Source organism: Myzus persicae, unplaced genomic scaffold, assembly GCF_001856785.1.
Source record: "Myzus persicae strain clone G006 unplaced genomic scaffold, MPER_G0061.0, whole genome shotgun sequence".
Taxonomy (NCBI): domain Eukaryota; kingdom Metazoa; phylum Arthropoda; class Insecta; order Hemiptera; family Aphididae; genus Myzus; species Myzus persicae.
In genome coordinates this window covers 113,020-138,280 of record NW_019104222.1, presented here as the reverse complement: position 1 = coordinate 138,280, position 25,261 = coordinate 113,020, and the positions used below count along the sequence as shown (strand labels likewise).

The 25,261-nt window shown below is 29.3% G+C and overlaps 1 protein-coding gene across 2 annotated transcripts; it reads right to left on the bottom strand.

Annotated features, from left to right (window-relative positions):
• Nucleotides 1–1,853: 1,853 nt before the first annotated feature.
• Nucleotides 1,854–21,912, bottom strand: LOC111040184 (E3 SUMO-protein ligase RanBP2). 2 transcript variants are annotated; one of them, XM_022323981.1, is made up of 24 exons: nt 21,506–21,601; nt 19,866–20,091; nt 19,612–19,785; nt 19,374–19,546; nt 19,161–19,303; nt 18,957–19,089; nt 18,610–18,885; nt 17,907–18,027; nt 17,604–17,840; nt 16,678–16,792; nt 16,126–16,288; nt 15,604–15,752; nt 15,386–15,536; nt 14,231–14,444; nt 10,962–11,095; nt 7,794–10,872; nt 7,645–7,713; nt 6,598–6,660; nt 5,310–5,467; nt 5,205–5,255; nt 2,916–3,432; nt 2,658–2,837; nt 2,468–2,595; nt 1,854–2,398 (listed from the first exon to the last, which is right to left on the bottom strand). In XM_022323981.1, the coding sequence occupies exons 1-24, from the start codon at nt 21,599–21,601 to the stop codon at nt 2,183–2,185; spliced, it is 6,966 nt and encodes a 2,321-aa protein (XP_022179673.1). In that variant the 3' UTR covers nt 1,854–2,182. The 2 variants fall into 2 exon arrangements, with proteins under 2 accessions (XP_022179673.1, XP_022179674.1); XM_022323982.1 differs by lacking the exon at nt 5,205–5,255 and having other exon boundaries at nt 21,506–21,912.
• Between the last annotated feature and the right edge of the window lie 3,349 nt (nt 21,913–25,261).

Here is a 25,261-nt window from a genome sequence, read left to right as displayed (position 1 = left end):
GATAGCCCTCCAAGTCAAAAACTGAGATTGCGCCTATGGGTCTATGGATTTATAATATTATAATATGTATATCATCTATATTCTATTGGTCAACCTCAAACGTCGCCATTTGTCGATAACGATAACAATTCCAAAAATGTAATTAAACAAAAAAATTTAACAACTTAACAATAGACGGACGAGTCGTTAAACACTACATTAGGATCTATGTATCATGCAATTACTCACTAATATTGTGTTGTTGTTCCATCCAGGTTATTTTCATTAATTATCACGATACTATAAAGTTTCAGTTTAGAGACGAATTATGAAGATGGCTGTTTATTCTCTGCAACGGCAAAGCACTCTAAATATTGCACATATAGGTTTCAATGGAAGAGTCGATGTTTGTGAGTAAGTTTGTTTTGATATTATATTGAGGATTAAATTTAATTTTTGACTTAAAATAAATATTTAATGCACGGACATTTATAACTGGTAATTTTTTTTCCAACCCCACCGTTTAGAGTATTTAGACGATTAGTCAAAAAGTACGTCATTTAACAAACCCAATTTTCATTTTTCCCCCCATATCTAAAGGCCCATTGGAACAATATTTGTTTTTTAAACTTAAGCCAGCAACTACAAAGAGACGTGGAAATTATACACTGCAGTCTTCAGTGTATGTATACCTACTGAATAATTTAAAGAGAAATTTATTTTTGCTTCTTGAAATGCATCAGGCTGCAGGTGTCAGTGACCCACTTCAAAATTTTTCTTATTAATTTGACTAGTTGATTTTTTGCATGCATTTTTTAAATTTTGAAAACCTGCAGGTGCCTCCTAAAATATAATCATTCTTTCATGAACTAATTATTGTGATTAAGTTTTTGGGTTTAAGAATCTAGAGATTGTAGACTGCTAGTGTTTTTTTTTCCTCACTAATGTTTGTTCCTACTGTATAATTATCTTTCCTTTTTTTGTTGCTATTTCAAATGCATTTGCCAGCGGATGCACGTGTCCCCTAACTATTTTTTTTTTCATTAATTTAACTCATTGATTTTTTTGGAAATATTAAAAACAATTTTTTACCAAAACATTGGATGACTAGTAATTTTCATCATAAATAATCGATTAGATCATCCCTATACATTCTTACTCTATGGATAATCGTCATAAAAAAAAGGTTTACTTCTTTTAAATACGTTTTTAATGTCTCTAGTCTCCAGTTTAAGATAGTTTCTTATTTCGAAATCGTTTCCAAATGAATACTAATTTGTTATTTGTCTTTTTTTATTGATACAATGGACACCACAGGCTGTGCATATTGGAGGTTCTTCTTTGGCCATTAAAAAACCGCGAGAGATTTGAGTATGTCCGATTCTGAGTCTTGATAGTATAACTTCAAATTATCTGGATATTTCGAGTGAATGCCAATTGTCGGTGTTATGTTGAATGTGATTCAGTTTAGTGGAGTAGGATATACATTTCTGGTACCATCTTATTTGGCATTTGTATGAAACTGAGTGCAGTTATTTGTTTGAACAATGATAGTGTAGGGATTTTGTAGTTATTGTTTTTTTATAGTGTAGATTTTATTTTTGAATATATAGATTATAGGCTAATATCTGATGAGTTATATGTATTTGTTATATTATTGATGGCGCTGAGAGAGTCAGTGAAGATGATGGTGTCTAGGAGGTGGTGATCGGTTATTAACTCAAGAGCTTTTGTTATGGTAATTGTCGAGGTGTAATAACCTATATGTTGAAAGCTAATAAAAAAATTGAACAAATATGAATCTAATCCAAATTAAATGACAACATGGAGTATAGCATGTACTAAGCACATAAATAAATATTAACATAACACAATTTATTTAAATGAACCAACAGATGTTATTTATTTCTCTTTCCATGAACAATAAGTAAATAATTACATAACACATAATTTGTATATCTTAAAATTAAAAATCAGAGTAATAGTTTAAAAAGAATAAGGTTGGTTTGAATCATTATTAACTGATTGAATATAATATATTTACCCTTATGGACAGCAAAGTATTGCCAAAAAAAAAAAATACAAATAATTAATTTAAAAAAAAAAGAAACCGTCTTTTGTATAATATAAAGATTGATAATGTACACTATAACAAATTAAAAAAGCTTGGTAGTCTAACAATTAGCGTAAAATAGGACTTTGATTATGCATGTAACTTTGATACACAATCATCAAACACTTGTTTAAATTTACCAGCTATCTCTTCATTCTTGAAACGTACGGCCAGCATCTCTTTTTGTGGATCAGGGTTGTCTGCAGTTATATTCATACAAGGCCAGCAAAAAGCCTTGTTTGAAGATATCATGGCCACAAGCTGTAAATCTGATGTTATCAAATGGTTGCAAACAACTTTGAACACCTAGGAAAAACAATTATAACTTTATAGTAATGCTGAATACATATTATGTACTTGTATCTTTAAATTTACCTTTTCTCTCCTAAATAGAAAACGGTATGTGTTCCTTTCGGGATCAAACAATATTTTCATCTCACCAATACCTCTTTCTTTATATTCACTGCCATCTTTGCGATATAATTTTGAACGTTCACAAAATACTGTAAAACAAAAATCATTGTAGGTTCGTAGTGCTTACATTTTTATAAAATTTATTATTTACATATTTTCTCATTCTCTTCTCCCGTTGATACTTCTATAGCATCAGGAAGAGGTATGATAGGTTCAAAATGAGGGTCATGGCTATTATCAACTTCTTCATCACCATTTTCTTCAACTTTTTCACAATTTTTCTCCTCATCTGTAGATTTTTTGAGATTGAAGGTACCTGACCAAGGATTAGCTATGAATAGCACAAAATAATAATTATTATTGATAATTTAAAATAAGCAACTTGTAATTAGTTTTTGTTTATTTATACCTTTAGGAGCGCTTTCATCAACAGTAATTTTATCTTTAACACCGAAAACACCTTGTCCAAACACTGATTTAGGATCCTTAGAAATTGTTCCAAATTTGAACGGACTGTCAGTTTTAGGGCTGAAGTTGAATAAGCCTTCTGTTTTGGATTTTATATCATCAGTCTTAGAAAATAATGAACTTTGGGAAGTATTTGGCGATTCTGTTGATCCAGAAGCACAAAATGAACTAAATATTGATGACGGATTAACATTAGAGGAAAGACCAAATAAGCTTGTTGATTTTGTATCGTCTGTTTTAGTAGAATCTGAAGAGAAGCTGCCAAAAACTGGTTTAGATCCAAAAACAGGAGCAACAGGTGTATTTTTTTCAAAAATGTTAGTTGAAGATTTATCGCCAAAAAGAAATGACGTAGTATGAAAAGACTGTGATATATTATTTGTTAATGTGACCGGAGTAATGTTTGATTCTGAAACACTAACAGGTACTTCATCTTGTTCTTTAACTCTTTCAATTTCCTAAAATAAATTATATTGTATTAATATAAATATTTAAAACCACACAATATTTATAAAGTTCATATAACAGTCCAATAGACAACCTACAAATTATATGGTAAAATGTGGTACTAAATATAAAAATTATATATACAAATATTTAAATGTAATATGCATATTTAGGGCAATGGACTTGTAACTCTAAAAAATCACCAAATATGCACTAAAATGTACAAAATATGCATTTTAAAATTATTATGCATATTATAATGCATTAAAAAATATGATTATTTGTATGAATATATTTTATTTAAATTGTGATGTCTGTGACTGACGTCCCCATGGCTTGTATTGATAATATCATATGCAGTGAATAATATCAGTACATGTACATAAGTAAAATTAATAACCGGAAAAAAAAATTGGCAATCCTTGAGACGTGTCTCTAGGAAAACATGCATGTAGGAACAGTCAACAACCATAATATGATCAAAATTTTAAATAATTTTAAATTCAACATAATTTTTGGTTGTATTTTAAATATTTAAATTAATTAAAAATGTCGACTGTAAAAATATGCACTAAAACTAGAAAAAACTCGAAATATGCATTTAAATTCAAAATAAAATTTCAAAACTAGCTTTGTTTCAGCATGAAACATATTTATTTCTTACCCTGCTATTGTTGTGATAGCAGAAAACAAATATGAAAATGATGTAAGTCCTCTGCCCTAATTATATTGAAGAAGCTGTACAAAACAACATTATAGACATGGATACATTCAATAAATTGTCAACTTCTCAGAATAGCTTATCATCCACAACAGATCCCACGCGAAATACAGAAAACAACAATGGAGAACTGAAGTGTTAGATTTGGATAAAATATTAAAAATTTTTTCAATCCTTTGAGAGCTAAGGGTGTATATGTTACATAATTATTTTACAAAATATTAAATATTTGTAATTTGAAAACAAAGATTTCTGAAAGTCAATGATGTGAAGCATACTAAAATTTCACTAAGAGAGACAGCAGAAATTTTCCAAAATGGGTGATCAGGGTTACAACATGAACATGTATACATAAATGGAATGTTAGGAAGTACAAGTGGCAAAACAGTTGCAGAGGAGTAGTAGTGTTCACACTGATCCTCCTCTGCTGTCGGTTCAAACGGAAAAAAAAAAGTGGCAAAACAGAATGCAACGGAAGCAGTACATGCCCAAAATTACTTTGCCCACAATATATACACACGACCGGACATAGCAGCCCTCACAGGCTATAGGCAATGTATGTATATATATATATGCTTTGTTAGGTGTTATGCTACAGAACAACACTATAAATATTAACATTTTAGTGCACTCTACCTTATAAAATTCCAAAATATTAAAAAAAATTATAGAAATTTGATAAATATACACGGGATAAACCTATATTCCCTGAATGACAAATTTCAGGTGTTCAGGGTTCAAATTCTCATAGTAAAAATGTGAAAAAATCCAATTCAACTAGGCAACAATTTAAATAATAATCTAGCACTGAAAGGGTTAGTGACATTCATCATCTGCTAGAAAAAAAATATAAGGAAGGTTAGAGATCCTACCACCAAACATAACCAAATGCAAATATTATGTTTAACAATATAGTTCTAATTGAAAATTGATTTGTAGGTCGCTAACTGGACCATAACCAATTATTTTTTATCTTACTAATTTAGAAAACAAATTTTATTGAAATATAAAAATGTAGAAAAGTTAAAAATATGCTGTCACAAATTGATAAAATCAAGTTACTTTTTCACTATCAGTCTTCGAAGAAACAATTTCATCATCTACGTCTTCCTTCTAAAAAATATATAATATAATCAATGGAAAACTTTATTTTGGGTTAAACCTTACATTTTCTGAATCTTCTTCACAGCCAACACATCCTTTACATTTAGGTTTTGACTTATAAAGAAAGAATGCCAATGGAAGTTTTAATTCTTCAGCAAGTTCTTGATCAGTATGAGATACCACATCTTTAAGTGATTTAACATCAAGAATTTTCACAGACTCTGTAAAATAAAACTTATTATTCAAAAAGCAGTTACTTATTAAGCTCATAAAATTTTAACTGGTTCTAAACAGTATTTAGTGAAGATGTATAAATTATAACTGTAATTAGAAATATATTAATAGTAAAAATGGTATATACTAAACAGATAATAATTTGTTGTAGCCCTAATAACAAGCAATTTAAAAAAAATGTATTTAAGTAATTATTTGATTCAAAATATTCAGCTGTCATCGTGTATAAAAGGTATGACCCTAATTTACTTCAATAAAAATTCCTAAAGCAATATTATTGTTTTAAATAAATCCCCTCAAAATCAGTAAATACCATTAAGTGTGATGTTGGCAATAAGTAATAACTGGTTAATAAAGTGCGTGTAACTGAACAATATAGAGAATCTTCAAAAAGAACTGTGTACAATTATATACAAATTAATTAATAAAATCTTGCCTATATCAGTACCTGATTCAGAATTAATTGAATTTCTTTTTTAGTCTTCTGATATGGCTGTTTTAAATGAATGCAAGATTTAAAATATTACCAAATATAGTATAAACTTGAATATCTGTACTTACTCTTCCGAAATTTAAAAATATGTAATAATAATAAAATAAATAATAGGTGGACCGTACATATGATAAATAGTTTAACTAGATCTAGACCAACATTTTATATTAGATATACGTTATTGGCATACATATTAATGACATTTAAGATGATAATAATGTGACTAAGTATATCAGAGGTATATACATAGTTTCAAATACCCGCGGTTTTTATTTTTTAGTGTGACTCCCTCCTCACCATTACCCATAATTATCGAAGTTCAACTATAGAATTAATATTACTTTAAATTATACTGTTTGTCCATAATAACAGAGTACACATAATAATAACTCAGTAACTTAAATTACTCAGTATCCTATGCATACAATGATTTCTGTTTGTTTGAGGGACTTGAGACTGAACTATTGGATGCTTAATTCCTGACCTAGAATTGTCTGACTCTTAAGAAAAAACTTCCTTTTTTATGCACTCTGAATTCGTAGACACACAATATATACAGAAAATATATTGAAGCTATTAAATTAAGTTAAATACTAAAAATGGTAATATTCTTAGAATACATACCTTGATTGTCAGATGACTTTAAAGCTGAATTATCAATAGAAGATGAAGGTTTTTCTATTTTAACTGCAACAATTTAAACAATACTTTAATTTATACTTTTTTTTCGCTTTATACCTATACTCCCAATTATTTAGGGTCATGTCACTATTCCATCCATCTCACTATTTTTGCATTAATTTCAATGACAACACACACACACCACTGAATCTTCTTTCCTCATAACATATCTATACCATCTCAAGCTCCCTCACTTAATCCCCAACCAACGTGTAACTTTTAGGCGCGGTCCGCAACAGTCATAGTAGGTGACTGAAACATTTCAAGCATACTGATAAAGCTTGGTTTTCCTTATCGCCACCACAAGAAGAATGAAATTTGTGTCTTTCACCTACCTTACACAACCAATGAGGCAAAGAACTTTCTTTCATTCATGGATCGTGACATTAACTGATACAAAAATAGCATCTAATTCAATACCATACAGTTCTAACATTGACTTTTTTCGTTAACCAACTCTTCATAAGACACGATAGTACTGACATTTTACAGTCATTGTATTTTGTGTAATTAACATAAATTTATTAGTTTAATATTCTTGTATTACCACACAAAACGAGAGAGAAGTCCCCACACTATACTAGCTATAAGTTTGCCACCTGGCACACCATCCTAAAATCATTAAAAGTAAAATTATATTATTTATTTTTGCTCACTAAATCATTAATTTACTGTCTCTTCACACTAGTCTTTAACTGGATAGATAACTCAATGCACTCAAGACAAGGAAAAAACTCACATTACCTGCGAGATAGAAGTTAGTTACCACCATACTGTTCCATTTTCTTGTTAACCAATTAATATTTAACAAACATTACATACCTCATAACAATCTTAAACTATCTACAAATCTTATCTTACTGGCATTCTCTTGGCACATCGACCACCCACCAGATTTCTGCTTCTCTCCACTTCATTCGGATCACTTAATTACATATGTGATGTTTTTCCAAAACCACAATTATTTGAATTTAACCATAAAAAACTTACCTTGATTTTCAGATGGTTTTAAGGCGGTTGAAGAATTGTCAATTTTAAATGAAGACTTTTCAATTTTAACTATAAGCATAAATAATTATCAATTGAAGATTTACATTTTATACTATCTTAAAATTTGATTTTTTTGTTTATTTACTAACCATTTGAACTGAATTGTGTTTTTTCATTTTCAAACACAGATTTTTGTCCATCATTTCCATCACTTTCGTTGTCAGTTTCATCAGTTCCTTCATTACTTTCATCGGCACTTTTATCAGAATCATATTTTACTAATCCAGCACTTTCTTCTCTCCATGTTAACGGTTTTTTCTGGTGGACGGCAGTTTTAATTGGAATACCAAATGTGTTTGTGTGTTCACTTGTGCTCAATGAACTAAAAGACACTGCTGATGGTGTTCCAAATGTTGGCATAACAAATGGAATACCCGGCTGAGAATTACTCAAAGCATCTCCAAATTTTAATGATGATGAAAATGATGTTTGTCCAAAAGTGAAACCAGTAGTTGATTGGCTTTTAGTAGTTTCGTCATCAACAACTGCTCCTGGTTTTACTGTTAAGCATGCAATACACTTGACAGTATTTATATTTGACAAATAACATGCATCACAAGTCCAGGAGCCAGGTTTGGGTTTAAATTGAGATAGATCATTTAATTTGGGTAATGGTTTACTGACTTCTAGTTTAATATCAGATTGTTTTTCAACTACTTTAGCTTCTGTGCTGCTGGAAACTTCTTTCAATTCTTGAAGTTTGCTCCGAATTTCATTAAATTTCTCTTTGAATGCATGAAGTTGTCCAACAGTTTTGAATTTAATAGCAAACACTTCTTTTTTACCTTCACCTTCGGAAAAATCTTTACCAACCCACGACATAGCTTTATCTGATGAAGGCACGGGGTTCAATACTAAATCAGCAGTCAACCTTTGGTTACAGCAAATTTTTAATACTATTTCTCTTCTCATTAACAACTGATAATAATCATCTTTAGGGTTATGTAAAATTTTCATTTGTCCGATTCCCTTCTCTTTCCATTCTTTAGTACTTGAATCATACCTGAGAAGTTTGGCTCGATCATCAAATATAATTTTAAGTCCTTCCTCACCAGTCACTAAGTCTACCTTCTCAGGCAAAGGAATGACTGGAGAAAATTCTGCTGTTGGAACAAATTCTTCTGATTCATCATTTGGTTGGCTTGAAGAACTGATGTTGGCATCTTCGGACTTAATAATGGCATGAGGGGAAGGATTAGTTTTAACTTTACTACCAAAAATAGTGCTACCAGCACCTGGGAAACCTTTAAAATCGGGAGAGTTGGTGAAACCAAGGTTGGGTGAATTTTTTGCTAATGTACTAAAGTACGATGTTGCAGATGTCCCAGATGTAAAATCTAGTTTAGGAGTAAACATTGCAGATTTTTCTTCAACATTATTGAATGAAAATAGTGATTTTTCTGTAGACTTAGGAGTAGTCTCTGAAGAAAATATTTCAGATTTTTCTGTAGGTTTAGGAGTAGTCTCTGTAGAAAATATTCCCGACTTCGATGTATTAAATGAAAAAGATTGTTTATCATTAGTACCTGTTTTAGTTTCTGAGTTCATAGGTTTTAATATTGATTTTAGACTTGGTGTTGCTGTATCCCCGATAGGTGTTGAAAAGCTCAAATTAGAGAATAACCCTTTCGCTTTATCTGGTGTTTTATTGTGTTGTTTGGGTGTAGTAATATCATTTATAATGGGTGGTGAACTAAAAGTGAAACCACCTAATTCATGTTTAAGGGATTTTTCATTTTCCAAAGATAATTTCAAACTTGAATCATTATTCACTTCAAAAACTGATTCATTATAATCATCTTTACTATTATCAACTAATGAAGAATTTTGAGAACAGGGTTGTTTGTTTTCATTAAAAACTCTCATAAACTCTTTACAATCTTCTACTGTTTTAAATCTTGCACATAAATTTTCAATTTGTACTTGAACAGCATCAGAAAAATCATTAGCTGACCAAACAACTGCTTTATCACTTTTAGATTTCAATTCCATATTGTCATATAAGAAGTGATTAGCACAAACCTTATGTACTTGCTCTCTTCTCATTACCAATCTTACTTTGTTTGTATCACGGTTTTTCAATATTTTCAAAATACCAATACCCTTTTCTTTCCATTCCTTTTCAATATACTTATATAATTTAGCACGTTTTTCAAATAATATTGTGTCATTTTCTTCACCAGTAACTTCCTCGATTTTATCAGGCAATGGTATGATTGGTTGAAATTCAGGAATCGGATCATGTTCTTCATTATAACTATCATCAGTAGCAGAGTTTTTAGACTTATTTAATGAAGTGTCATAACTTTCTTTAAATGTTGATAAAGGAGATTGAAATGAAAATTTATCAGTATTCTGTACATCAACAGATGTTATTGGCTGAATACTAGGTAACCCGTGAGATATGACTGACTGAGATTGATTATTAACCAGTTGACTATTAAATTTGAAAGGATAGGATGGAGCTTCAGATGTAATTAAACTACCACCAAGAATATGGTGTGTTGGTATAATTACACTAAGAGGAGGCTGGGACACTGGAGGTCCAGTTGGTAAAGTATCAGACGATGTTATATTTACATTTGGGTTAGGAGCCATTGAATATGATGGGAATTGATTTGATTGACTAGTGGGATTAAATAACCCAAACTGCTGAAATGGTAAAGAAGATGAAAATGGCAATTGAGTTGTTGGAAAACTTAATGTGGTCATTTGGGTTTGATCATCGAATGCATTTTGAATACATGATGATTGATCATAATTAATTTTATCGAATTCCTCTCCATTTTCTGCATATACGGCATACAAATCATCATGTCTGGTTTTTATTTCATTCATAGCATTAAGTTTTTCCATCAATACTCCTTCTAGTTTGTCAATTCGTTCAATTAGATTACTGTTCATTTCAGGCTTATCACTAGTAGTAGCAGTAGAATTATTTGTAGAAACAAGATGAGATAATTCATTTATCTTATCGAAAATTGAATCTTTTGTGTTGTTGAAATGATCAAATAATTTATCAACTTTTTCAGACATCGACCTTAATGTTTCTATCATATTATAATACTGCAATCCCAAAGTTTGACACTGTACATTCTGTGATTGTACAGCAACTTTTAATTCACTCAATAATTTGACATCAGTTTCATCATCTAAAGTTCTTCGGACCTAAAATTAGAAATTGAAAGATTGCTTGAATATTTTATTTTCATTATACTTAAATGTTTTTTAAAATGATATGATTAAAGTATGCTTACTGGAGTGAGCGGTGATTTAACAGGAGTACTAGTTACATTAAGAAAGGATCGTTCTCCAAATTTATTATACAAGTGTCTTCTTGATGCATTCATATTATCATTATAATCCTCTCCAGATAAGTTCAAATTTGATTCTTGAAAAATAATAAAAATAAGAATTAGATGGGCTAAACTTTCCTCATACTAGTAATAAAATTACTTTCAATAAAAAGTATGATGTGTATCTAACAATATTGTAGAATTTACATAAATTATTATACCAACAAAAATATAATTATTTTCTAGATTACTAATAATTAATAAATAAATAATCTTTATATATTATTAAAACGTGATGCGATTTCTTGTGACGGTTATATCTAAAGTTCTACCGGGCCGATTTTCACAATTTTTTTTTAAACGAAAGTACTCGGTGTGTAGATGAGCCATCAAAAGAGAAAAGTCCAAAAAGTTAATTATTTTAATAGTAATTAGAAGTATTAAGTTTGTTGTATTATATATACCTATATATAGATGGCGGCCCTAGGTTTCCATAGCTACCTGTAACCTGGCCTTTTTATATCGACGTGTAGATATGAATTGTTCCGAAAAGTTTATCGATAAAAATTATCTCGCACACATAATACAACTACAGAGCAGTGCTCTAATATTGTGTTTTCGTCTGTTTTTTTGTACCTATCGTTTATTTGTGTTTCATATGACAGTTATACATCTTATTTTTTCTAACGCAAGTACTCGGAGCCATCAAAAGAAAAAAAAAATCCAAAAAAATAATTATTTAAATAGTTATTAGAAGTGAAAGTTAACGATAAGTTTTACCAGTTGTCTCACATGAATCTAGACAGCTTACAATACAAAACTGTATACAATTCTCCGATTTGGCCGAATTTTAAAATTCTTAAACTATTTAGAAATAGGCGAGTACACCAAAATGAAATTGAATTTTACAAGTTTTTTTTTTTTTATTGAACTTAAGCCCGGCGACTAGGTCCATTAGCTGTTGTAGGGGGTAAGGTTGGTTGGTTGGTTTTTGTTTTTTTTTTTACGATTGTTACAGTAGATAGCAAACACGTGTATGTGTGGCAAGGTTTTTTTAACTACTATGAACCCGGGTGGGCACCCATCCGGGAATTAGTAGCTGTGGCCGTTACTTACTCCCAGTCGCATTCCGCGACTGACAGCAGACAACGCGCCAAGCCGAGCCACTTACAAGTTTTTGTTACATATTGTAAATTGCAAATACCCACTAATAAATCCTTATTCGGACAAATATTCAATTGAAATAAAACTATCGCTATTATCAAGTGATATATTAAAAGACGTTTTTGAAAATATTATTTTTAGTTTAGAAAATGTGTCTATTTTTTCACAATTTGCTATTCTTACACCTAAAAATGAACATTGTGTTGATATGATTAATGCAATTGTCACTATGTTGCCAGGGCCAGAAAAAAGGTGTTTAAGTTTAAGTAGTGTCAAAAGAATGTGACGATTTTTTGTTTCCTGCAGAATTTTTAGATAGTTTACATTTAAGTGGTTTGCCTACAATACAGTTTGGTACTAAAGAAAGGTGCTATTGTAATACCCTTGAAAAATTTAAATGTAATCTCCAATCTAATGAATGGCACAAAATTTATAGTACGAAATATGTACAATCATTCTTTAGACTTGGAATCTATAACTAGTCTCTTGACTGGTCAGCGTATTTTATAACCTAGAATTGATTCAACCCCGACAGTTTCTACTCTTCCCTTTTCATTTACCAGACGTCAATTTTCGAATAGCTTTTGCACAGGGTAAAACATTGGATAAAGTAGGTTTATATTTACCCCAACCTGTGTTTAGTCATGGACCATTGTCAATTTTGTGTTGCCATGTCCAGAGTTAGATCTTTCGAAAAGTTAAAAATACAAATAATACCAAACAACAAAAAAGATACAATGAATATAGTTAATAAAGAAATTCCATAATAATAATACACAAATTCGTTGAAATTCATTTGTTTATAGTGTTTATACATTTCTTTTGTTTTGGGTGAAGTATGTATAGTTTTCCCATTAATAAAATAAAAATATATCTTAGATATACCTATTTATAGTATCTATAATTGTAATTAAAGCTTAAAAATTTTAATTATTTTCCATTTTATGTTTATTATTAATTGCATACTATTCTAACGATATATACATGATAAATCCTTTATATTTATTTATACATACACAATTATTATTCAACTATTTGATTTTTTTTACCGTAACCCGGCAACGACGGGTAATTTGGCTAGTTTATTTTTAATTTGTGAAATTATTAGAGCAATAGAGATTATAATATTACAGATTAATAATGTAATTACATTTTCATGTGCACACTTATTCTTGTTGCTATGATATTTTTGTTACTAAATAGTAAATGTTAAATTTTCAAGTATAAACAAAATAGTTTTAATCTAATATTCATTATCAGAAAGTTTATGTAGTAAAATCTATAAGCATTGGATAGCTGAATTAAAATTTATAATGTTACAAAAATCTTCCTAGTGAATTTGTAATCAATCAATCTTATACATAGCAGAATTAATCCTTAAAAAAGTGGCCAAGTAGTTTTTTTCGCCAAGACTGACATTGGATGCTAACTCACAGAGTGTAATATTTCCTTCAGTCATGAACACATTTTCACCAAATTCTCTTCCACTTTTATAAAATTTCTATAGAACATTGTGCTAACAGATTGACATTTATTGTTGAACTTAAGTATTTGAATGTGCTATAAGAATATGCAGATAATTTTCCCTTTCCCTAAGCAGTAAATAAAACTGTTATAACAATAATTTTGACAAAACTACCATTCCGGCATAATAATGTTAGTTATTTTATCAATCCTCCATGGATTAGTGGTTTTATAATTTCTGAGAATAATAATATATACCTAAAATATACTATGCATAGAAACATGTTAAATTATCAAAAATATATTTTTAAAAAAGGACCAAATAGGAAAAACAAAAAAAAGTTTACTTTGTTGAAACCATAACAATTGAAAACATATTTAAATATAAAAATTATCTTTCTACCACATCCCCTTAAACCATACCTTTTTTGAAAATATGAACACTACTAATATATATATTATTACAATTAATAACAATGGTATAAATATTTTTTTAAGATCAGGCTTACTATAAATAATATTGAATCTTCGAGAAAAATGGTTTGACTCGTCTACAGATAAGTTTTAAAAATCAAATAAATAATTTTAAAAATAATACTCACGACTATGAAGTGTCCCATTCATATCAATATCTAATTTTAAATCTAGGAACTCTTCTTTTAATGTTGAGTGCAATGGATGATAGGGTAATTTCTTTAAGCGATCTTTCGTAATATTTAGTAACTCCTTAACTTTCGCCACCAACATAGAATTTTCATTAGATAATGTATTATCAGCAGAAGTGTCAGAAGGTGATTTTATCATTTTTTTATAAATCTGTAACACATTATTATCAAATAATTAAGTTTGTTGAATCCAAATGACAAACAAATCAACCAAACAAATTTAGTCCAAATAGTAAAAGTTAAAACAAATAGAATTTCATAAACAATAAAATACAAGTTTTAAAGTACAATAAATTAAAATACATGCAGTAGTTGCAAAATATATAAAATACATAGCTAACATTTTTTATTTGTGTAAAAATGTCAACAAAATTATTTATTTAAAATTAAAAAAAAAAACAATGATATAGAGTTTAGATTGTTTAGTGAAAAGTATTAAAGCAGACCCTGAAAAAGGAATACTGTTTTTTTTTTGGTCCGGTGTGTTCTTTTATTTTTATATACACACTGAACCTCAAAAAAAAAAACATAATCAGAACTATTTTGTAAGACCATTGCATAAATCGGAATCTGTATCATGTAACAAAAGCCTTAAATAACTTGGAGCATAGAACATAGTATATGACACTTGTCATTGAGTAGATCATTGTAATGCATACGCTAAATTTAAAATCAATGATAGATCATGGACACTCAATTTAAAAAAAAGTTCATCTGCCTATGCGGCATACTTTTAAGAAATTTATATTTGAATATCTAATAAATGATAATTTATGAATAAAATATATTCATTAATTATTATAATATATAATAGTATATTATAATTATTTATTTAATAATAATGACTAATACGATACAATCCACAAATTTATGTCAAAACCACATGATATATTATTCAATAACTATTAGTATTATAATATTCGATTAATCAACTTATAAATCACCAAATAAGAACTTTATGTCCATAAAACAATGTTGATAATACATTTTCAATAAAAGAGTATTGAATTCTGAATTTAGTGAAGGAATTCGTTAATTTTTCATTTGAAAACATTTATTTGCACAATTTTAATAGATTAAACTTATACTAACCATTGCTTGGTAAAAAGATGCATATGGTAAATTAAGGTTTTTAAATGCTTCTATTGCTTCTTCATTTTGTCCATTGTTCATTAACTGACAAGCTAAATAAAATTTACCTTCCTCCAATAACTCAAATACTTCTCCGGGAGTCAATTTTTTTCTAAATTTCAAAACATCAATCAATTATTATGCTGATCTACAAAAACACACAATAAATAACAAGTCACCTGTAAAATTCAAATAATGTATTTTTTGACTTATGTTCAATTCCACGTTCATTAATGCGTTCAAGTAGCTGTATAGCCATTCCCCAATAAAGCGTAGCTCTTTTTTCAAGTCCTTCTTTTAACAGGAAGTTATCCACTATTTTGTTAGCCTACAAAAACAACATTATTTTTAATTTAATATTTATATACTTACAAAAACCGAAATAGCTTAATAGTACCATTTTTTTTTTTTTTTTTTTATCGTATAAATAAAAGTCATCATTGACTATACAAAAATAACTCTAGTAAGAACATTAATAATCAATTAGTTTTTGTAACTTTGTAATGCGGGGTTGAATGAGCAATCCCTTAAGATTTGATGAATCAATGGAGATCCATGATTGGTCCATTAAATTTAAATAAGTGAAATTGTGAGTAAATGTATTTAAAATGCATTACTATGTATTATTAATTTATTCGAGTTTTAGTAATAAATGATTTTGAAAAACATTACTACATAATTTCACATATAAAATGTAATACCTGACTAGCAAAGTTTTTTGCCAAATACACCATTAACTGAACATCAATTCCATGATTCCCAATCAATCGAATAGACTCTAATCCTTGAATAGCAGCTTTTCTTAATTGTGATACATGTTTAACATCAACATTTTTGGAATAAATTTTGTACATTGATTTCCACCTAAAAAAATATTACATATGTATGTATATATAAATTTTCCGATTCTTGTTAAACGACAAGAACTGTAAAGTTTAAAGACATTGACTGCTATGTGATCATCGGCGGTCACACAATATTTATTTATACTATGGTATTTGAAAAAACATTTAAAAAAAATTATTACACCATAAAAAATTCTATTGATTCTTAATTATGCCTTTATTTACTTATATTTTAGTGCATTATTCTATGAAAAATTAACAAAATAATACCATAATTATTTACGATTGCCGGCAGTCATACATGGTAGTTATGATGAACTGTGGTAGACCAGGCGATCACAAATATAAACAATTTGAGAATTACAAATTTTATCGTGTTAAGAGAAAAGTTAATGAAATGTGATTTACCAATTCTCTTGTTCCGATGTTGTCAATTGATCCGTTATATTAGATGGAAATGTTTGTGGTGCTTTGGGATCACTGCTTTGTGATTGGTTATCCAGGAATGAAGCAACACTCAAAACTAAAACAATATAAAAACAGAAAAATAACTAGTAACTAACTTACATTATTCAACTATTTTTAACTATAACATAAAAACATAAAAAAAACTGGATGGATTTATGTTATAAAACAGAGGTATTCAAACTTTTTCATCCCACGGCTCCTTTAAGTCTTCAAAAAATGTTGAGGGCTTCCAAATTATAAATGACAAAAAAATCAATGTTTATATGAATGTGATTTATATATTATAATTTGTTTACCATATTACGTATATAAAAAAAATTAAATCTATATTTAGCGAATGATTTTTGTAGACAATTCAATGTTTCCCAACCTGTGTGAATCAATGATAATAGTAAACGTTTTTCATAAAAATATTTTTTAGTTTTCGATTATACTACACGGCTCCCTTCAACAACTTCCGCGACGCCCCTGGGAGCCATGACGCACAGTTTGAATACCTGTTATAGAACTTAATACAAATTGAACTCTAGAAACTTCATACTTTGAAAAAGATATGTATGATTATTGTTGGTTGCTTATTTTTAATTTGTACATTTATATTTTGTAGTGTATGGATAAAATTACTAAGGTTTGTTTCGTTTGAAGTAACAACCTAAGAAAAATTTCAGTTTATACTATTTTGTCTAGTAATTTCTAGACCATTTTTGTTAAGTTCTATTAAAGACCATTTATTTGTATCCCTAGTTGATTATACCTAAATTATTTAACATTAAATATAATTTTATACTCATATTACATCAATTAGTTATGACTTATTATTAAAGAAATACAACCTAAATTTCAATTAAATTGTTAATTCTTAATACCTGTAGCGTATAAAAATGTATTCATGTCTATTTGGCATATTGACTCAATATTGGCAGATGCAAGTGAATTAGTAGCCAAAGGTAATTCATTAAAACTTTTACATCCAAACCCAACTGGAAACAGTGTGTTTTTAGTTAACCTTAATCCACATCCTTTGTTTTCACTTTCTAATAGTTGTATTCCATACCAAACTAAATGATGTAATGAACCAGGACGACTCATCTCAAATGACAACACTTTAAATAAAAAATATGTTATTAAATTAAAAATATTATTTGTTTACAAATCAAGTATGTACTTACTATGTTTAGGTACAGCATACTGTATTAGTTCTGGAATATTGTAGACTAATTTTTCTGGAGAATAGTGAATAAAAAGTGATGTCGGTACTCCTTTAGCATATTCTGGATCGTTAAATATTTTCTATAATAGAAAACAATTTTAAAATGAAGATATTTTTTGATATACATTATGTACAGTAGAAATTGTTAGTCCTATGAGTCCTAAGAATCAGTTTTTCTTATCGTAGGTATACAGTTATACTCTGGCCGGTGAGAGAACGTTTCTGGGCAACGACCAAAACTTGTTCATTCCAACTTTTATACCAGTCGTCGGCATGAATGGGGGAATTACAGCAGCGAGTATGTAAAAGAGAGGAAGAAATTTGAGCATGAAAAAGCGGAGCTCATTTAATAAGATGAGCGAAGGAGTAGAGTTCTCTCACTAGCTAGAACAATAGAGTCAAGAACAAATACTCATAATAACTGGTAGTAGCCTAGTGTTTTGATTATTGTAGCTATTATCTTTTTCCAACTTATAACTATATATATATAAACTATTACAAGATGAATAGTACTTAATAAGTTATCAGATTCAAACAATTTAAAAATTAAGTTGCTATTGATATATGAAAGGTGCACTGTTCAAATTTTTTTTATTTAAACATATAAATATTAAAATTCTCTAATCCATATTGAAGTAAATATTTTAAGTTTGAAAATATACCTTAAAGTTAGTTGTTTTCCAATCATTGATACACAATAGTTTAACATTATCAATAAAATGTTCATCTTCTTTTGCCATCATAGCTCGTAACACAAAACCACTCTCAATTATCCTTCTGGTACCTTCTAACTCCCATAATGCAACATTTGATTTTTGTTCCATACTAAATTCTTTATTTGTTATACTATCAAATGCTTGTTTGTCAATCGGAGGTGCTAAGGACATTAAAAATAATGGTGCTGCCAATTGGTTAGTTTTACTCCAAGTTGAATTTTCCTGTAAAAAAATAATAGAATTTAAGAACGTTAAATAAAATCTGAATATTAGTGAACTATAAATTATATTACTTTTTTGGCCAATTTCATAATTACACTAGCTAAGTGAAAATAAAACTGATTGGAGAGATGTTGAATAAGACTTCGGTAAAACTCGGTTTGTGGAGATGATATTTGTATGGCTTTATATAGAGCCTGATCAAGTCTGAAATAAAAATGTATTTATATAAACTTAAAATAAAGAACTACACAAAACAAACTATATAATATGTATACCTAAAAAGGACTTTATAGCATTCCGATATAGTTTTTTGCTTGCTTGTTTTTGATTCACTAATAAATAAAGATGCTGTATGTTCATAAACAGGCAATACCCGTGAATAGAATTCCCAATTTACAGTATTTAATGTACCATATGCCTATTAATGAATTTTTAAACATAAATATTTTGCACATCTATATTAATATTTAAAATGTAAAAATACATACTTCACATATTTGAGAAACAGTCTCATACCATTCAACATTATCTTTTTGGAACTTAAAATTTTTTTCTATATTCATTGCACACGAATAAGCTTCAGACAAGCGTCCAGAACTTTCAAATAATTTCAATTGTTTAATTCTAAGATTCATATCCTCTGGCCTAACAGATATTTCAGCTGAAAAATACACATAATATTAAGAATCATAAAATTAAATTTTATATGAAATATATAATACATACCATTAAGCAAATTCTCTGCTTTAGAAGGATCACAATTTCCATTTGATGCCAATAATCGATCTTTTAGTTTATAAACAGTAGGATGATAAGGATATAAATCTTCTGTTTGCTTACATATTTTTTCAGCTTGAACATCATTCAACTTAACAGAAGGATCGACCATGAGCTCACAACCTAAAATAATTAGTTTGATTAGTAAATAAATAAATAATATACACATATAAATTAAATGTACATTTTAATATTTTACTAACATAATAATAGTAGTTCTGGTTGGTTAGGTGTGGAAGTTAAAGATTTTTGATACTCTAAAACTGCTTTTTCTTTATTACCAAGTTTGTCATAACAGTGACCAAGTAAACGACGTCCTTCAGGGGAGTTCTCATTCACACTCAAAAAGGTGATAACATATTGCTTAGCTAACTCAAATTCAGATACTTTGAAATACATACGAGCAATAGCTAATCCTTTAAGCTTTTTCTGAAATTAAAAATTAAAAAATTTTAGTCACATTTTAAAAATTAATTCATTTGAGATTTAGATTATATTACTAATAAATATCATAAATTTAATGACTACACTCCAGACAAACAGAGAAATCATGTGTTTCAAGTTTTCAACCCAGAAGCATCAATTTAGGAATCTTCATTTAGGACTGCTTCATTATTAATTTTAATTACTAACCGATCATTAATTTCATGTCTTTCAATTATTCATTAGATAATCAAAAATCAATTTTTACAATAATTGATTATTGATAAAATTAAAAACAAAGTTCCCAAATAATGAACAAATGTTATGTGCTAAAAATAGAAAATTATTTACAATTTCAGTTCAATTTATTGATTATCTTGTATTTATAATATTATTCTCATATTTAATAATAACTGAAAAATGATCAATGAAATTAAATAATAATTGAAAGATTAATTGGAACAATTAACCATCTATCTACATAAAAACTGTATGTACTAATCTGTCAACATAAAATTATACAGATAACATAGTAAATAAGTATATTTAAATTAAAAAAAATTTAAAGTTAAAGTTACTTTTTAAGTTTGGATATTAGTATGTCAAGGTAAGAAAAATATTGCTAATTGAAAAATTATATTCAAGTAGATGAGATTTGAAACTTAAGAGTCAATTACAAAAAAATAAACATACCAAATCTATTTTAAAACTAATTGTTAGACAACTATACTTATATTGATACAATTCTAATAAGTAATAAAAATGATCTGAATACCTAGGTACATACAAAAAAAAAGTATGAAACACTTAATGATGTCTTGGTATAAAACCTAATATATCTTTTTCCATAGAAATATATATTTTAAGTTTATTGAGTATAGGCCTTACCTAGTTAAATGAAGTATCAGCTAAACGAGAGCTATAAGACTGCCTAACCCTTAGGTTGGAAATATTTTTTTTTGTTTTGAACAGTTGGTTTGCATTAATGCATTATACTAGGTAGTTAAAAGCTTGAATAAAATTGTGGGACTGCAGGTAATATTTTATGATAACTAGGAATTTATACTGAGAACACATTACAGTGGAATAAATATAAAATTAAACCACTCGTCCATAGTTATCTTATGAAATAAAATGAGTTTTGTTTTCTTCTTTAATATATCAGATTATAATATAGATTTTTAGTATCATACATTCGTTATAACCCGTTGGTTCGTGTCACAAAATCATTCGAATCTGGGGAGATTTTAATTTGAACATGAACAATAAGTAGGCGATTCAAAAATAAAAATTATCAAATATTAGCTGGACAGCCAAAAACCGGAAATCGCTAGCGCACTGCTAGGTCCAGTGAAGTAAACGATCAGACTCACGTCTCACACGGTTTGACCAAGTGAACAACACCCATCAGACTACATACCTCATGTTCGTTGCTGAGTTTATCGAACTGTTCCCGCACATGACGATCGATGTCCTTCTTCGACCGGTACAACACGGCGTTCCCAAGGCCCAACATTTTTCTCTTCGGACTGGAAACGGACCACAACAACGGTTAACAAATACAAAAACGAAAACAGACTGCAGCAACTATGGATAATTTAGCTGAGGGGGACAGGTCATAACCAAACACGACAAAAATCGATGAGATACTATTTATGGACGATGACGACGACGGGACGTTATTTCAAATGTTACGTTTCGTAAACAAAACAGAGGACGGGTGTACGGGACAATGGAATGGTATCGCTGGCCGTAAACCGTAATAAATGAGCACATGACACGGTCCGCGCAAAGCCGCTAAAAACGTTTTTTCACGATCCCGCGTACGCCGCCGCGAACCATGTTGCCGTGAAACGGTTTTTGTCCGTGATTGGCTGTCACGTCCCGGTACCAGTATGACCGGCCTCCCCGTTTTACTTCACTACGGCAGTGTAGCCAAAGTCGTTTTCAATTATTTATCTGATAGTGCGTGTGTGACCTCGACCCGCGGGCTCTGGCGATGCGGCATCGGACACTCGGAATCTCGGACAGAGGACGCGTCATATTAAGTACCATACGATTTTGTATACAATATTTATATTGCTATTGCACTGATGCGACTGTGAAAATTGCGAGTGTGCTCCACCCGCCGCCAATTGCGCGGCAACTACCAAAAAAAACAATTATATTAGTACTGTACCATTATATCAGAAAGTGGTAATAACTTTATATTTTAGGTATAAACTATTTTAGCTGTCTATGCTTTATAGTCTGGCATAGAAGGTTAATAGTATTATTGATTATAAAACCTACTAGTATTTATATTTTATAACCAATGATAGTATGTTTAATGCTTTGTACTGGCACATTATATTTTGAGTGGTGAGAAGGACTTGGAAAGTAGGAACTATTCAAATTTAGTGGGATTTTAATCGTACCTTTATTCATGTAAACGTATAATACTTCAGTCTGAAATTTATTATTTTTTATTATTTGTAGTATTTATAGCAATTGAAAACAATGGAAATTGAAATTATGGACACGTTTTCTCTATAACAAAAACAAGTGCAAAGTGTTTGATTGCCTAATGTCAATAGCTAAGCTATAACACAAGTTCAAACAGAACAATTAAAAAAAATACATATCAGTATTTGGACTTCTGTCACCTCATCCTCCGTGCCTTTTCACCGTTGATTTTTTTGGCGGGACTGGGTAATTTCTCCATAAAACAATATAAAAAATTAATTTTTTCTATGAACTAGGGTGTAAAGTGTAAGCAAAATAATTGCCGCAATCAGTGACGGATTAAAGAATTTCCCGGCTAAAAGCAGGACATTTTGCCGCCCTTTTATTTTTAATAGTTTTTTTTTCAAACAAAATAGATAAAGAAATATATTGACAGCACTAAGATAGATAATAATATACTAGTTTATTATTGATTGACAGTTAAATATTAAATATTAAATAATAAATATTAATCTTTATTATTTTCAATTGAGAACCATATTACAATACGATTTATAACATTCTTTGAAAGCAATAGAAATATAGAAACACGAAAATAAAATATAATTGATAATAACGTCTTATCGCCATAAAATATAAATTATAATATATACCTATAATTGTATACAAATAAACTATTTCCAAGTTTACTGGAAAAAACATAGTTTCGTTATAATAACAAAAGTTCGAGTTGACCTTGTTTACCGGGACTATTTCAGTGAGTTAATAACCTAATTGCTGACACCTATAATTTAATATGGGAGTATATGTACTTATATTTTTTTAAGAGCAGCAAATTTGATGACCCTAAAATTTTACCACTCCAATCACCTACTTACTCTGCCTGTAGGGTAACCGGACACTGGCCGTAATAGATTGAAAATAGGTACCTACCTACTTTAAATCTACAATTCTACCCGAAGTATACGACAGACACCTCGCATCTATTGGCTATCAAAACAGAATAGATTGTATTCAATTCATAGACCTTATACTAACTACTTAATATAATAATATAATATCTATGATTGTATTATTAAATTCAAAAGATATAGATTGATAACAGTTAAAATATTACCAAAACTATTAACAAGATAATCATTAAAATATAATTATTAATTGAATGACTTTTCATTGGAGCTCTATAGATGAGTAGTTAACTATTCAAGTGCATATATATTCAATTTAATTATAGAACAGGAGCTCTCCTTAATAATTTGAGTAGTGTTGATCGATTAAAAAGTTGTGACAGTTTTGGAGATAGTTTGAACTATTTAGAGCCTATAACTAAAATAAAAAAAAATATATTAGTTAGGTTCAAATTTCTAGATACCTAAATACAATCTGCAGTACCCTGGCCCCTGGGAGTGGCGTATCTAGGAATTTTTCAATAGAGCGATATTACCAAAACTATGTTGCACATTAGGAGCTAGGAAGATAGATATATCTCCAAGGATATCTATCCCCCTGGATCCTCTTGTTAGATAACCTTTCCATAAAGTGCACTCATATAATATTCTATGATTTTACTTAAAACTGTACTAACTTTCATAGTATTACATAAACATATTTTATTTTATAGATAAAAAAGGCTCTGGAGGTGATATATCACCCTCGTAAATACGCAACTGCAGAGGATACAACAAGAATATGAGCTAATATAGGTAGAGTGACATTAAAATACTTGTTAAAAGAAGCCATAATGACACATTGACACTCGCTGTTGATTTTTGTTATGTTTGATTAATCAATTAATCTAAAAATAATTTGAATGAATTCATTGTTGGTGGAAAACAGAGATTAAGCTGATTGGTTGATATGAGAAAAAATTACATTGTCGGAGAAAAGAATTAGTCGTGCGAAATAATGTCCGTTTAAAGACTCGTGATTTTTTCAAAATATTTGCTTGAGTAGACACGCACTCACGTATTAATGAGCATCATATTTTTAAATTCGAAAAAGAATAGGTAAGACGAAAGTGCAGTATATATCAGTATTAGAAACTCACACAAACACATAAGACGGTACCTACGTTTTACGGCTAGTTTTATGTGATTCCGATAAATAATACATTTACTTTTATTTTGTTCATTAGTTTAAGTTCCAAACAAATTATAGTCAATTTATTTAAGGTTCATGGATTTTACTGTCAAAAATTTCGTTTCCACTTATTTTTAATCCTTTCAATTTAATAATATGGTTACTTACACCATACACGCAGGGCCGGTGTCAAGTATTTTTCTGCCCCTTTCAGTAAATTGTCGTCAACGTTTTCAGTTAAACTTTTGGCTACTGCAGTTTCAGAAGGTACAATGGCATCTACAACTGAGAAAGAGTCAAAAACATCATTGGAAAGTGGGTTGTGCTATAACTGCAGCATTTGAAATATCTAATGATATCAATTTGAAGGAAGAACCCGTCAACATATTTTTGATAGAATCAGACTGTTTCTTAATTTCCAGCTTTTTTTTAACGTTTTACCTTCCTATATTTTGCACCCGAAAGTCTCTGTCTACCATCCGAGATCCGACATAGTGTAGCTCCTTTACTTTTTATTATATAAATAAAAAATATGATTTGGAGAATAAGCTTTTCACTAAAACATAGACAAATGATCCATTAGTCTGTATTAATATTTGTTTCCGAGAAACTTGAAACTTGACACTTGTCATTTTCTAATAAAAATCATTCG